This window comes from Anolis sagrei, chromosome 13, assembly GCF_037176765.1.
Source record: "Anolis sagrei isolate rAnoSag1 chromosome 13, rAnoSag1.mat, whole genome shotgun sequence".
NCBI lineage: Eukaryota > Metazoa > Chordata > Lepidosauria > Squamata > Dactyloidae > Anolis > Anolis sagrei.
The window spans coordinates 5,535,507-5,551,249 of NC_090033.1; the positions used below are offsets into that span (position 1 = coordinate 5,535,507).

Here is a 15,743-nt window from a genome sequence, read left to right on the forward strand (position 1 = left end):
GCTGGATGGCCATCTGTTGGGGGTGCTTTGAATACGATTTTCCTGCACTTCCTGACTGTGAGAGCTGTTCAGCAGTGGAACACTCCGCTCCGGAGTGTGGTGGAGGCTCCATCTGTGGAGTCCTTTAAGCAGAGGCTGGATGGCCATCTGTCAGGGGTGCTTTGAATGGGAATTTCCTGCACTTCCTGACTGTGAGAGCTGTTCAGCAGTGGAACTCTCTGCCATGGAGTGTGGTGGAGGCTCCTTCTATGGAGGCTTTTAAGCAGAGGCTGGTTGACCATCTGTTGGGGGTGCTTTGAATGCAATTTTCCTGCACTTCTTGACTGTGAGAGCTGTTCAGCAGTGGAACTCTCTGCTCCGGAGCGTGGTGGAGACTCCCTCTCTGGAGGCTTTTCAGCAGAGGCTGGATGGCCCTCTGTCGGAGGTGCTTTGAATGCGATTTCCCTGCACTTCCTGACTGAGAGAGCCGTTCAGCAGTGGAACTCTCTGCACCAGAGTGTGGTGAAGGCTCCTTCTATGGAGTATTTTAAGCAGAGGCTGGATGGCCATCTGTCGGGGGTGCTTTGAGTGCGATTTTCCTTCTCTTCCTGATTGTGAGAGCCGTTCAGCAGTGGAACTCTCTGCACCGGAGTGTGGTGGAGACTCCTTCTGTGGAGGCTTTTAAGCAGAGACTGAATGGCCATCTGTCGGGGGTGCTTTGAATGCGATTTTCCTGCACTTCCTGACTGTGAGAGCTGTTCAGCAGTGGAATTCTCTGCTCCGGAGTGTGGTGGAGGCTCCATCTGTGGAGTCTTTTAAGCAGAGGCTGGTTGGCCATCTGTCGGGGGTGCTTTGAATGGGAATTTCCTGCACTTCCTGACTGTGAGAGCCGTCCTGCATCCCTATCCAGGCAACACCGCGAACTCAAGGGCACCGCGGTGCTTCCCGATGCGCCTGCAGTCTTTGCTGCATTTCGTCTGCAGCGCCGGCTGCATCCGTCCTGGGATGATGCCTCTCTCTGCCGGTTGTGCCAAGAGGCCATTGCGTGATTAAAAGCCTTGAGTGATTAACAAAAAGGAACATAAATTACGGCGCTTGTTTTCTTGGCCGGGCCAAACTTCCCTTTGGGAGAAAAAGGTGACAGATGGGACGAGAAGAGAGACACCGCTTGGGTACCCGATCCTGCCTTCTCCTTCGTCCTCCGGTATCGGCGTTCATTGGCTTTCCCCAAACCGTGATCGCTCGCCCGTCTGCCAAATAAAATGCAGCATTGATTACCTTAATGCGCCGGCCGTGTGAATTCGGCAGGGACGTGGCTCTCCTTGTTCCAAAGTTATTTTACTAGCCGAGAAGGGTAGCGAGTCCGTTGGTCGTTGGCCGTTCTCCTGCGGAGATCTCTTGACAGGGAGCGGTGAGGCTCCCAGAGATTAATTGCCGTTCCTTCTCTTCCCTCCCTACTTTCCCCCCAATTTTTGATCAAGCCAGGAAAAAAGAGGCGCCGAAGAAACTTGGGAAGCAGGAATTCACCTTTCTTGTCGCTCTTCAAGGGCACTGCAGCATTCGATTGGCGGAGAGACTTCTCTTGCTCGAGCCCAGCACTGAAATTCTGACATTTTGCTAAACTTTGCGCCTTGAATTTGTTTCCGTTGCAACTCAGAGTAAGCTTCACCTTGCTTCCAAACACCGCCACACAAGAGCTTTAGTTTTAGAGTTTATTGAGGGGAAAAATCCAAGTCAAAATAAAGAATAAGCATTGCAAAGTTCCAAAAATTTAGGTTAAATGCAGAATATAGGTAAAAGCAAGAGGCACAATCCTATAGGCAGAGTTCAAAACAGAGTCTAAAGTACAAGGAATGAAACAATTGCCCCAAGAATCACAATGCAAGAAATCCCAAGTTGCTGCTTTTCAGGCGAAGGTTATTCCATGAAGCTTTCAGGGTAATAAGCTACGTTGAACTGACGCTATCTCTAGGTTTGCAAGAAGCCTAAATACCTTTCTAACATGAAAACATTATGCTCTCACCAACATGAAAGCATTGTGATGACCCTTCCCTGAGCTGGCTTCTCGTCTGCCGGCCAGGACCCGCTAATCAAGACGAGCTTGCCGGGTCAGGTCACTATCACGGCTTTCTGCACTTTCAGTATCAGCGTGGGAAGGAGGCAAATGCCTCCCCACCTGTTCGCTATCTTCTTCGTCAAAAGTCTTTTCTTCTAAGAACCGCTGTGTTGACTCTGCACTGTCTGTGGGAGCCTCAGAAAAAGACCTAGAAGCAGGCCCAGAGATCTGAGGCACAGAAAAAGAGCCAGGAATCTGAATCCCATCATCCTCATCATCAGAGAACATCTCAGCCACAACAGTTTCACTCTTCCTCTGAAGCAGTGTTTCTCCACCTTCCCAATGCCATGACCCCTTAATCGAGTTCCTCATGCTGTGGTAACTCCTACAAATGCCAGAAGTGACAAAGAGTTTCATCTATGCTGACGATCATGCCATCACCGCTCAAGAAGGGAGCTTTGAAATGGTTGAACAGAAACTCTCTGAAGCTCTAGGTCAATGTTTACCTTGAAATGAGCCCCCCAGTCGCGCAATGGGTTAAACCAGTGGTTCTCAACTTTCCTAATGCCGCAACCCCTTAATCCAGTTCCTCGTGTTGTGCTGACCCCCCAACCATAACATTATTTTTGTTGCTACTTCACAACTGTCGTTTTGCTACTGTTGTGAATCGTAACGTAAATATGTTGTGTATTTTCATTCACTGGACCAAATTTGGCACTAATACCCAATCTGCCCAATTTGAATACTGGTGGAGTTTGGGGAAAATAGACCTTGACATTTTGGAGTTGTAGTTGTTGTGATTTATAGTTCACCTACAATCAAAGAACCCCTTGAACCCCACCAATGACAGAATGGGGCCAAACTTCCCACACAGAACCTCCTAGCCTTGAAGGGACTCGCTGGCATGAGCTTCCCTCCAGCCTCGCATGTGCTCCGTCATCCACACAGCCATGCGCCAAGCACGCCTGCATACATCTCACCACTGGGTCGTTGTAGGTCTTTTCGGGATATATGGCCATGTTCTAGAGCAGTGGTTCTCAACCTGGGGGTCGCGACCCCCGGGGGGGTTGCTTGGCCATTTTGGAGGGGTCGCGAGGCAGTCTCCATTGGCCCCGCCCACTCATTAAAATGCCTCCCCACAAAGCCTGGGAACCTGGGGGGCCGGCTCGCACTTCCCGCCAATCTCGGTGGAGGCGCAAGCCAAACGAAATGATGGGAGAAAGAGGGAGGGAAAGGAGGGAGGAAGGGAGGAAGGGAGGGATGAATGGAACGACAAATGAATGGAAGGGAAGGAAGGAAGGACAAAAGGAAGGAGAAAGAGGGAGGGAAGAGAGGAAGCAAAGACAGAAGGGAGGGAGGGATGGAAGGACGAATGAGTGGAAGGGAAGGATGGAAGGAGAAAGAGGGGGAGGGGTAAGGAAGGAAAGAAAGGGAGAAGGAAGGGAAGGAAGGAGAAAGGGAGAGAGGGAGGAAGGAGGGAAGGGCGAAAGGAGGGAAGGAGAAAGGGAGGGAAGGGAGGAAGTAAAGACAGAAGGGAGGGATGGATGGAAGGACAAATGAATGGAAGGGAAGGATGGAAGGAGAAAGAGGGAGACGGGTAAGGAGGAAAGAAAGAGAGAAGGAAGGAAGGATGAAAAGGAAGGGAAGGATGGAAGGAGACAGGGCGAGAGGGGGGGAGGAAAGAGGGAAGGAAGGAAGGAGAAAGAGGGAGATGAGTAAGGAAGGAAAGAAAGAAAGAAGGAAGGAAGAAAGGGAAGGAAGGAGAAAGGGAGAGAGGGAGAAAGGAAGAAAGGATGAAAGGATGGAAGTGAAGGATGGAAGGAGAAAAGGGAAGGAAGGAAGGAAAGAAAGGGAGAAGGAAGGAAGGAGAAAGGGAGAGGGAGAAAAGAGGGAAGGAAGGAAGGAAGAACGAAAGGATGGAAGGGAAGGATGGAAGGAGAAAGGGAGGGAAGGGAGGAAGGAAAGACAGAATGGAGGGATGGATGGAAGGACAAATGAGTGGAAGGGAAGGATGGAAGGAGAAAGAGGGAGACAGGTAAGGAAGGAGAGAGGGAGGAAAGAGGGAAGGAAGGAAGGATGAAAGGAAGGAAGGGAAGGATGGAAGGAGAAAGGGAGAGAGGGAGGTAGGAAAGAGGGAAGGAAGGAGGGATGAAAGGATGGAAGGGAGGGATGGAAGGAGAAAGAGTGAGACGGGTAAGGAAGGAAAGAAAGAGAGAAGGAAGGAAGGGAAGGAAGGAGAAAGGGAGAGAGGGAGGAAAGAGGGAAGGAAGGAAGGAAGGAAGGAAGGAAGGAAGGAAGGACGAAAGGATGGAAGGAGAAAGAGGGAGGGAAGGGAGGAAGCAAAGACAGAAAGGAGCGAGGGATGGAAGGACGAATGAGTGGAAGGGAAGGATGGAAGGAGAAAGGGAGACAGGTAAGGAAGGAGAGAAAGAGAGAAGGAAGGAAGAAAGGGAAGGAAGGAGAGAGCGGGAGGAAAGAGGGAAGGAAGGAAGGACGAAAGAATGGAAGGGAAGGATGGAAGGAGAAAGAGGGAGGGAAGGGAGGAAGTAAAGACAGAAGGGAGGGAGGGATGGAAGGACAAATGAGTGGAAGGGAAGGATGGAAGGAGAAAGAGGGAGACAGGTAAGGAAGGAAAGACAAAAGGGAAGGGAGGGAGGAAGGAAAAAGAGAAGGAATGAAGGAAAAAACAGAAGGAAGAAAGGAAAGAGAAAAGGGAAGGAAGGAGAAAGAGGGAGAGAGGGAACGGAAGAAACATGAAAGGGAAGGAAGGAGGGAGTGAGAAAGAGGGGAGGAAGGAAGGATAGGATGGTGAGATAGAAGAGGGCCTGAGGAGACAGGTATGGTTTGCCCATACCTGTTGTAGATGCACCCCAAGTCCTTTTTCAGTACCTAAACTCCTTCACTGGACCACTGCTTGGTTTTTCTCTCCTCACACAGACCGCACCGGCTTCTATGAAGAATATGGTGTGATCCGTGACGTTCTCCAGAACCACCTGACGGAGGTCTTGATGCTTCTCGCCATGGAGTTGCCGGCGAACGTGAGCCATTCTGAGGACGTCCTCCGGAGCAAGCTTCAGACTTTTGCTTCCTTGCAAGGCCTGGAGAGGAGCAGCGTTGTACTCGGTCAATATGAAGCATACAACAGCCACGTCAGGGAGGAGCTTCAGAAGGGACAGGACTATTTCAGCAGGACGCCCACCTTTGCAGGTAATACACCTTCTTCCGATTCCATTTTGACAATTCTCTGCATTCCTATTTTTTCAGCTGCTTTTTAAAACGTCCCGGTTTCCCTCTTCCCTTCCCCCTTTGTCTGCAGCTTTTTTCAGTGCCTGCAAATGGAGGAAAAGAGTGATATTACGACCTTTCCAGACATATTTTAGCAGGGTTGCCCAGGTTATTTGAAAAAGTCAATTTTTAATTAAGGTTGTGGGTGAACTACAACTCACATCATGCCAGATTGACCCCTTGAAACTCCATCAGTACTTAAAAGTTCGTTATGTTGGGCTATTTTGCTCTCGATGTATCATCGGTGGGGTTCAATGTGCTCTCTGGCTGTAGGGTGAACTACAACTCCCACCATGGTGAGTCCATCCCCTCAAACCTCTCCAGTAAGTTGTTAATCTTGGGGGGTTCTGTGTGCCAAGTTTGTCCAGATCCATCATCCGTATAGGTCACTTTTTTGTTGTGAGTGAACTACTACTCCCAGAAAGGAAGATCAGTTTCCCCCAAACCCCTCCAGTAATCAAATATCAGTCTGTGTGCCAAGTTTTGTCCAGATCCCTCAGTGTTTGGATTCACTGTGCTCTCTGGATGTAGGTGAACTACAACTCCCCCAAATCAAGGTGAATTTTCCCCAAAGACCTCCAGTATCTATTGCTGGTCATGGAGGCTCTGTGTGCCAATTTTGAAAACAATAGTATAGGGTTATGGGAGAGACAAATTCCACTCCAATGGAGAGAGTCTGAAACACTGGGATGTCTGTGATGGAGGAAACACATAAAATCTAGGATGAAATGGTCCCTGTATGAAAGCCTTCACTTGGGTTGTGGGCAGTGTGGTGTTTGTAGAGGACATTGGCAGGGCTCTTGGACATATTCACAATGATCAGTTGTGGGTGAACTACAACTCCCAGAAAGGAAAGTCCATTCCCCCCAAACTCCTCCCATAATCAAATTACAACATATCAGGTATGTGTGCCTAGTGTGGTCCAGATTCAGATCCGTTGGTGTTTTGGGATTCACAGTGTTCTCTGGATGTAGGTGAACTACAACTCCCCCAAATCAAGGTGAATTTTCACCAAAGACCTCCAATATTTTTTTCTGGTCATGGGGGCTCTGTGTGCCAAGTTTGGTCTTGATTGGTCATTAGATGAGGGTTTCAGCAGTCTTGGGAAGTGAGTGGAGGTACTTGAAGTCCATCCATGGTCTGTCCTCCTCGAAAGTGCACCAGGATGTAGAGTGGGTGTAGAGTGGCTCTGTGTGCCAAGGCGACGGTCTCAGTGGTCTCAGGAAGTGAGTGAAGTTACTGCAAGTCCCATCATCCATCTCCAAATTCTTCCAAACCGCACCAGGATGTAGAGTGGGTCATACGGGCTCTCTGTGTGAATTATGATCCTGATCCATCACTGTTGGACGTTGTAAAGGTCTCAGGAAGGGAGTGCAGGTATTGCAAGTCCCATCGTCCATGGTGCATCCTCCTCCAAAGCGCAGCAGGATGTAGAGTGCGTCATGGAGACTCAGTGTGCCAAGTTTGGTCTTTATCGATAATTGGATGAGGGTTGCAGTGGTCTCAGGAATTGAGCGAAGTTACTGCAAGTCCCATAATCCATGGTCCATCCCCGGCCAAACCACACCAGGGCGTAAAGTGGGCCATGGGAGGTCTATGTGCCAAATTTGGTCTAGATCAGTCATTGAAGTTCACAGCGGCCTCAGAAAGTGAGTGATGGTACTGCAAGTCCCATCATCCATGGTCCATCCTCCTCCAAACTGCAGTAGGATGTAGAGTGAGTGAAGGTACTGCAAATCCCTCAGGCCCTTTCCTTTCTCTTCTCATCCACTTGAGAATGTTAGAATGGGTTTTTTGTTTGTTTTTGTCCTGTCAGGAGCGACTTGAGAAACTGCAAGTCGTTTCTGGTGTGAGAGAATTGGCCATCTGCAAGGACGCTGGCCAGGGGACGCCAGGATGTTTTGATCTTTTACCATTCTTATGGGAGGCTTCTCTCATGTCCCCGCATGAGGAGCTGGAGCTGACAGAGGGAACTCAACCTGCAACCTGTGGGTCTTCAGTCCTGCCGACACAGGGGTTTAACCCTCTGCACCACCAGGGGCTCCTATTGAGGCTGGCCAATCAGAAACCATATGCAAATTTCCTTTCCTCTCTCAGCCACTTGAGAATGTTGGAATGGTGTGGCTGGCCAATCAGAGATCTTATGCAAATTGTACCATAGTGGCAGCCAATCAGAAAGCTGCCACATACACCTACGTCCACCGCACACATACATACAAACACTCTCTTTTATTATATAGAAGATAGATAGATATAGATATAGATAATATAGATAGATAGATATTTTATTACGTATATAGATATAGAATATAGATAGATAAATTTAGATAAACACAAAATTCGGTGATGTTTCATATACACAAACTTTGTTTCATGTACCAAATTCTTAAAAACATTGCATCACATGACTTTGGACTGTGTCTATAAATGGGCTATTATGGTTTTCAGGTGTGCTGGTTCACCTGGACAACCTCCGCTGGGAAGGCGTGCCCTTCATCCTCACCTCCGGCAAAGTCCTGGACGAACGGGTTGGTTACGTCCGAGTCGTGTTCAAAAACCGTGCCTATTGCGCCCAACACGAATCGACCTGGGACGCCAAAGAGAGCCAGTGCAAGCCGAAGCAGCTCATCTTCTACATCGGGCACGGAGAATTGAATTCCCCCGCGATTCTCGTGAGTCGCAACCTTTTCAAGCCCACAATGCCGCAAGGCACATGGAAGGAGCTCCTCGATCGGCCACAGGCGCGTCTTTTCGGACAGTCCGTATCCGACTACTACGCCTACGTTCCCGTAGCGGACTTAGACGCCTACGCAGTCCTCATCTCGCACATTTATCACGGCAAGAAGGAATCTTTCGTGACGACGGAGAATCTGCTGGCCGCGTGGGGGTTCTGGACTCGGTTGCTGACCGACTGGGAGAACGAAGCCCCGCGCGTGTACCCCGGCGGACAGGAAAACGGGCACCTCTTGGATTTCGAGATCGTCGGCGGAGAAGTGTCCTTTGTGATGAAGGAGACCCTCGAGGTGATGATGGACGCCAGGAATGGGCAAACGCCGGACCAATACAAGACCATCCAGTCCAGATTTCGGCAGAGCCGCCTGATCACCGCCTGGTCGGAAGAACTCATCACCCACTTGGCCGCGGATATTGAAAAGGTGGCCATCAGCACCGTTGGGCAGTCGGGTTCATTCCATGTGGCCTTCTCGGGAGGATCTAGTCCTCTTGCTCTCTTCAAACAGTTGGTGTTGCATCATTACGGCTTCCCCTGGCGCCACACTCACCTCTGGTTGGTGGACGAGCGTTGCGTCCCGCTCGACGACCCGGAATCCAATTTCGGCAACTTGTACGAGCATCTCATCCGCCACGTCCGGGTGCCTTATTTCAATGTCCATCCAATGCCAGTGCACCTCAACCGGCGGCTCTGCGTGGAGGAGGATAAAGGTCCGGAGCTGTACGCCAACGAGATCGGCGCCCTGGTTGCCAACGCCAGCTTTGACTTGGTGCTCCTTGGATTGGGAGCGGACGGGCACACGGCGTCTCTTTTCCCGCATGCTTCTGTCGGCTTGGAAGGAAGCCAGGAGGTGATCTTCACCGAGAGCCCCGTGAAGCCCCACCAGCGCATGACCTTCGCCCTGCCGTTCATCAACAAGGCCAAGCGGGTGTGGGTGCTGGTCATGGGCAAGGGCAAGCACGACATCGTGACGGTGGTCAGCAGGGCCGGGAACGAGCCCAAGAAGTGGCCCATTTCTGGGGTGAACCCCACCTCTGGGCAGATCGCCTGGTACGTGGACTATGAGGCTTTGCTTGGATGATTGGGTGGCTTCCCCCTCTTCCTTGTCCGTCCAGAATCTCTGTCTGAGCAAGAGTGCATCTACATTGTAGACTCAATGCCGTTTGACACCACTTTAGCTGCCATGGAATTGTGGGAGTGCTGGTGACACACAAACTACAACTCCGTTGAGTCTTGGTAGTTGAAATGGTGTCAACCTGCATTAATTCTACAGAATAGATCCGGTATGGGCAAACCCAGGCCTGGGGGCCAAATGTGGCCCCTTGGGCTCTTTTCTCAGGCCCTCCGCTCTCTCTCACCATCCTTTCCTTCCTTCCTTCCCTTCTCTTTCCTTCCCTCTCTCCCTCTTTTTCCTTCCTTTCTTCCCTCTTGCCTTTCTTTCCTTCTCTCTTTCCTTTATCCTTCCCTTCTTTCCTTCCCTTCCACCCTTCCTTCTTCGCTTTTGTCTTTCCTCCCTTCCCTCTTTCCTCTCTCCTTCCCTTCCTCCCTTTCTTCTTCCTTCCTTCCCTTTTGTCTTTCCTTCCTTCTCTCTTTCCTCCCTCCTTACCTCCCTCCCTTCCCTCCCTCTTTCTCCTTCCATCTTTCCCTTCCACTCTTCCCTCTTTCCTCCCTCTCTCCCTTTCTCTTTCATTCCTTCTTTCACTTTTGTCTTTCCTTCCTTCTCCCTTTCCTCCTTCTTTCTCCTTCTATCTTTCCCTTCCACCCTTTCGTCCTTCCCTCCCTCCTTCCTTCCCTCTTTCCTCTCTCCCTTTCTCCTTCATTCCTTCCTTCCCTTTTGTTTTCCCTTCTCTTTCTTTCCTCCTTCCCTCCCTCCCTCTCTTCCCTCTTTCTCTTGTCATCCTTTCCTTTTGTCTTTCCTTCCTTCTCTCTCCTTCCTCCTTACCTTCCTCCCTTCCCTCCTTCTTTCTCCGTCCTTCCTTCCCTCCTTCCCCCCTTCCTCCATTTCTCCCTTTCTCCTTCATTCCTTCATTCCCTTTTGTCTTCCCTTCTCTCTTTCTTTCCCTCCTTACCTCCCTCCCTTCCCTCCCTCTTTCTCCTTCCATCTGTCTCTTCCACTCTTTCATCCTTCCCTTTTACCTCCCTCTCTCCCTTTCTCCTTCATTCCTTCATTCCCTTTTGTCTTCCCTTCTCTCTTTCTTTCCTCCTTACCTCCCTCCCTTCCCTCCCTCTTTCTCCTTCCATCTGTCTCTTCCACTCTTTCATCCTTCCCTTTTACCTCCCTCTCTCCCTTTCTCCTTCATTCCTTCATTCCCTTTTGTCTTCCCTTCTCTCTTTCCTTCCTCCTTCCCTCCCTCCCTCCCTCCCTCCCCTCTTTCTCTTTTCATCCTTCGCTTTTGTCTTTCCTACCTTCTCTCTTTCCTTCCTCCTTACCTCCCTCCCTTCCCTCCTTCTTTCTCCTTCCATCCTTCCCTCTCTCCCTTTTGTCTTTCCTTCCCTCCTTCCTTCTCTCTTTCCTCCATTTCTCCCTTTCTCCTTCATTCCCTTTTGTCTTTCCTTCTTTTTTTCCTTCCTCCTTCCCTCTCTCCCTCCCTTCCCTCTTTCTTTTTTCATCCTTCCCTTTTGTCTTTCCTTCCCTCTTTCCTTCATCCCTCCCTCCCACTCTTCCTCCCCTTCCCTTCCTCAGGGCGCTATCCAGCAAAACAGACACAAATAGCCATACGATTGGGGAAAGTGCCCTTCTGAGCCACAGTTCCCAGCCTCTCCTACCCAGCACGACCACTACTATTCAATAGACACGATGCAGATTGAGCCAATTTAATGCCCTTATTTTGCACAAAGTACATTTGCTAAGCCTCAGTCATTAAACTCACTGGGTAACATTAGGCAAGCCACACTCTCTCAGCCTACAGGAAGGCAACAACCTCTCCTGAACAAATCTTGCAACGAAATCCTGGTAATAGGTCAGACACTGCTATCATTACCCCCCCCCCCGGCAGCAACCTGCCAGGCTTTGAAGCTGCAAGGCCATTAAAGGCTAATCAACTAACACTGCCCAACAAAGAATTTCCCCAGCAGAAAGCATCCAGGCCTTGTAAATGCAATGTCATTAAATGCTAATCAACTGACACTGCCCAACAAAGGATTCCCCCAGGCAGGAAACAGCCACGCTTTGAAGCTGCAAGGCCATTAAATGCTAATTAAATAACACCGCCCAGTAAAGGATTTCTCCATGCAAGGAGCAGCCAGGCTTTGAAACTGCAAGCCATTAAATGATAATCAACGGACACCTCCCAACAAAGGATTCCCCGAGGGAGGAAACAGCCAGGCTTTGAAAATGCAAGGCCATTAAATGCTAATCAACTAACACGTCCCAATAAAGGACTCCCCCAGGCAGGAAGCAGCCAGGCTTTGAAAGTGCAAGCCCATTATATCCTAATCAATTGAACCTCCCAACAAAGGATTACCCCCAGGCAAGGAAGCAGCCAGGTTTTGAAGCTCCAAGCCCATTAAATGTTAATCAACTAACACCTCCCAACAAGGGATTCCCCCGAGGCAGGAAGCAGCCAGGCTTTGAAACTTGCAGGCCATTAAATGTCTAATTGTAACATTCACACTTGCCTCCAGCAGACAAGAGTTCTTTCTCACACCCTGGACAGCATTCCACAGATACATAAACCCCACTTGTCTAGTTTCCAACAGGCCTCACAACCTCTGAGGATGCCTGCCATAGATGTGGGCAAAACGTCGGGAGAGAATGCTTCTGGAGCACGGGCAGACAGCCCAAAAAACTCAGAGCAACCCAGCTTAAAAGCACACAACAAAGGGAAAGACACTGCAATGCAAGATTCTGCCACTAGAGGGGACCATTGCACAGTCTTTGCCCAGCTTTGGTACTCTGTTGGATCACTTGCATTCACATAAATGCTGCTTTTGGTACATATCTGACAAAATATCCCCTTTATGACTTTTCTGAGTCCTCCAGGTATTTCTATAGTATGCTGAGTTACTCTAGAGTTGCACTGCCAAATTCCTGGAGAGAAGACATCTCGTGAAATTTTTCTCCATTGTTTAACTCTATGCTTTGTGCCTCTGCGAATTCCGCAGCACTGCTAGTCCCAGCTGACCACCAGTTCAAGCACTCAAGGGCCAGGGCTTCCCAGTTCTTTGTGTCTATGCCACAGTTTTTAATGTTGGCTTTAAACCCATCGTTGAATCTCTTCCTGTCCACCAACGTTATGTTCTTGAGTTGGGAGTAGAGTAACTGCTTTGGGAGACGGTGATTGTGCATTTGGACAACGTGGCGTTCAGTTCAGCAGAGTTGATGGCGGAGGAGCATCGCTTCAATGCTGGTGGTCTTTGCTTCTTCTTCCAACACGCTGACATTTGTCAGCCTCTCTTCCCAAGAGGTTTGCAGGATTTTTCATAGGCAACGCTGATGGAATCATTCCAGGAGTTGAGTGTGACATCTGTAGACAGTCCACGTTTCGCAGGCGTATAGCAGGGTTGGGAGGACAATAGATTTATAAACAAGCACCTTGGTCTCCCTACGGATGTCCCGGTCCTCAAACATTCTCTGCTTCATTTGGAAAAACGCTGCACTTGCAGAGCTCAGGCGGTGTATGTGACGTCTGTAGACAGTCCACGTTTCGCAGACATATAGCAGGGTTGGGAGGACAATAGCTTTATAAACAAGCACCTTGGTCTCCCTACGGATGTCCCGGTCCTCAAACACTCTCTGCTTCATTCGGAAAAATGCTGCACTTGCAGAGCTCAGGCAGTGTATGTGACATCTATAGACAGTCCACGTTTTGCAGGCATAAAACAGGGTTGGGAGGACAATAGCTTTATAAACAAGCACCTTGGTCTTCCTACGGATGTCCCGGTCCTCAAACACTCTCTGCTTCATTTGGAAAAATGCTGCACTTGCAGAGCTCAAGCAGTGTATGTGACATCCGTAGACAGTCCACGTTTCGCAGACATATAGCAGGGTTGGGAGGACAATAGCTTTATAAACAAGCACCTTGGTCTTCCTACGGATGTCCCGGTCCTCAAACACTCTCTGCTTCATTTGGAAAAATGCTGCACTTGCAGAGCTCAAGCAGTGTATGTGACATCCGTAGACAGTCCACGTTTCGCAGACATATAGCAGGGTTGGGAGGACAATAGCTTTATAAACAAGCACCTTGGTCTTCCTACGGATGTCCCGGTCCTCAAACACTCTCTGCTTCATTTGGAAAAATGCTGCACTTGCAGAGCTCAAGCAGTGTATGTGACATCCGTAGACAGTCCACGTTTCGCAGACATATAGCAGGGTTGGGAGGACAATAGCTTTATAAACAAGCACCTTGGTCTTCCTACGGATGTCCTGGTCCTCAAACACTCTCTGCTTCATTCGGAAAAATGCTGCACGTGCGGAGCTCAAATTGGAGGGACATGATCGATTCCCCATTTTTAACATAATTCTTACAGAAATCACTGCCAGGAGACAAAACATGTGCCTTAGATCAATATTGCCCCAAAACTGCACTGGTTTCCCTTATTTACCTTTAGCTGGTGGTCCAACTTCTACTACTGAAAAGGGAAAACATAGTTCATCGCCTCGATTCAGGTCGGATGGGTGAATGTGTGTTTTGATAGCATCCCGTTTTGTTTTTAGTGAACGCACTGGAAATAAATGTTTGGAAATATTTTTTGTAAATGTACATTTTTAAAGAGAAAATAAAAGATTTTTCACACTTGCATTTAAAGCAGCGTTTCTCAACCTGGGGGTCGCAAGGGGGTTTCAGAGGGGTCGCCAAAGACCATCAGAAAATCTGTCCTTCTCTTCTATTTTGGAAACAGACGGCAAATCCTCCCACCCAAAGCCCTCCTCCACAGTGATTGTCCCAATTTCATCATTGGTGGGGTTCAGAATGCTCTTTGATTGTAGGTGAACTATAAATCCCAGCAACAACTCCCAAAAGTCAAGGTCTATTTTCCCCCAAACTCCACCAGTGTTCACATTTGGGCATATTGAGTATTCATGTCAAGTTTGGTCCAGATCTATCATTGTTTGAGTCCAAAGTGCTCTCTGGATGTAGGTGAACTACAACTCCCAAACTCAAGGTCAATGCCCAAGGTCTGTTGGCTATGGGAGCACTGTGTGCAGAGACTGGTTCAGTTCCATCATTGGTGGTCTTCAGAATGTTCTTTGATTGTAGGTTGACTATAAATCCCAGCAAGTACAACTCCCAAATGACAAAATCAATCCCTCCCAATTCCACCAGCATTCAAATGTGGATGTGTGGGGTATTTGTGCCAAATTTTGTCTAGTGAATGAAAATACATCTTGCATATCGGATAGTTACATTATGATTCATACAGTAGCAAAATGACCTATAAATCCCAGCAACTACAAGTCCTATTTTCCCCAAACTCCACCAGTGTTCATATTTGGGTCTAATGAGTATTCGTGCCTAGTTTGTTCCAATTCCATCGTTGGTGGAGTTCAGACTGCTCTTTGATTATAGGTGAACTATAAATCCCAGCAACGGCAACTCCCAAATGTCAAGTCCTATTTTCCCCAAACTCCACCAGGGTTTATATTTGGGTGTAATGAGTATTCGTGCCTTGTTTGGTCCAATTCCATCGTTGGTGGGGTTGAGAATGCTCTTCAATTGTAGGTGAACTATAAATCCCAGGAATTACAACACTCAAATGTCGTCCTATTTTCCCCAAACTCCACCATATTTGGGTGTAATGAGTATTCGTGCCTAGTTTGGTCCAATTCCATTGTTGGTGGAGTTCAGACTGCTCTTTGATTGTAGGTGAACTATAAATCCCAGCAACGGCAACTCCCAAATGTCAAGTCCTATTTTCCCCAAACTCCACCAGGGTTCATATTTGGGTGTAATGAGTATTCGTGCCATGTTTGGTCCAATTCCATCGTTGGTGGGGTTGAGAATGCTCTTCAATTGTAGGTGAACTATAAATCCCAGGAATTACAACACTCAAATGTCAAGTCCTATTTTCCCCAAACTCCACCATATTTGGGTGTAATGAGTATTCGTGCCTAGTTTGGTCCAATTCCATTGTTGGTGGAGTTCAGACTGCTCTTTGATTGTAGGTGAACTATAAATCCCAGGAACTACAACTCCCAAGTGTCAAGTCCTATTTTCCCCAAAATCCACCAGTGTTCATATTTGGGTGTTATGAGTACTTGTGCCTAGTTTGGTCCAATTCCATCATTGGTGGAGTTCAGAATGCTCTTTGATTATAGGTGAACTATAAATCCCAGCAACTACAACTCCCAAATGTCAAGTCCTATTTTCCCCAAACTCCAGTGAATGAAAACGCATCCTGCATATCAGACATTTACATGATGATTCATAACAGTAGCACCTTCTCTGCCAAACTTGGCCAGTGTTTCGCCAAACTACAAATCCCAGGATCGCATGGCAGTTAAAGTGACACCAAACTGCATTAACGTGTAGATGCAAGATTTGATAGGCCACGGCCAACATTGGTGCCGCTTTCAATGATGGCAAACAATTCTGCAACTTCCTAGAGTTTTTTGGTTTTGCATGCTGTGGTATCTCAATGACTCTGTACTTTCCGAGAGAAGAGTTTGTGACCCGTTAAGGTCGCAACGACACCAAAGTGAAGCGAAGCCATAACCCAAAAGAGGTGCAGAACAACCTGTTTTCCTTGTGA

The 15,743-nt window shown here is 48.5% G+C and overlaps 1 protein-coding gene across 3 annotated transcripts in view; it reads left to right on the forward strand.

The window, feature by feature from the left end:
- H6PD (hexose-6-phosphate dehydrogenase/glucose 1-dehydrogenase) overlaps nucleotides 1–13,792 on the forward strand; it is a 28,624-nt gene extending 14,832 nt beyond the window's left edge. For all 3 annotated transcript variants that reach the window (XM_060758953.2, XM_067473018.1, XM_060758952.2), the window contains exons 4-5: nucleotides 4,973–5,242; nucleotides 7,769–13,792. In XM_060758953.2, the coding sequence (XP_060614936.2) occupies nucleotides 4,973–5,242; nucleotides 7,769–9,132 (1,634 nt within the window). In that variant the 3' untranslated portion in view covers nucleotides 9,133–13,792. The remainder of the gene's footprint in view (nucleotides 1–4,972; nucleotides 5,243–7,768) is intronic.
- The last annotated feature ends 1,951 nt before the right edge of the window (nucleotides 13,793–15,743 follow it).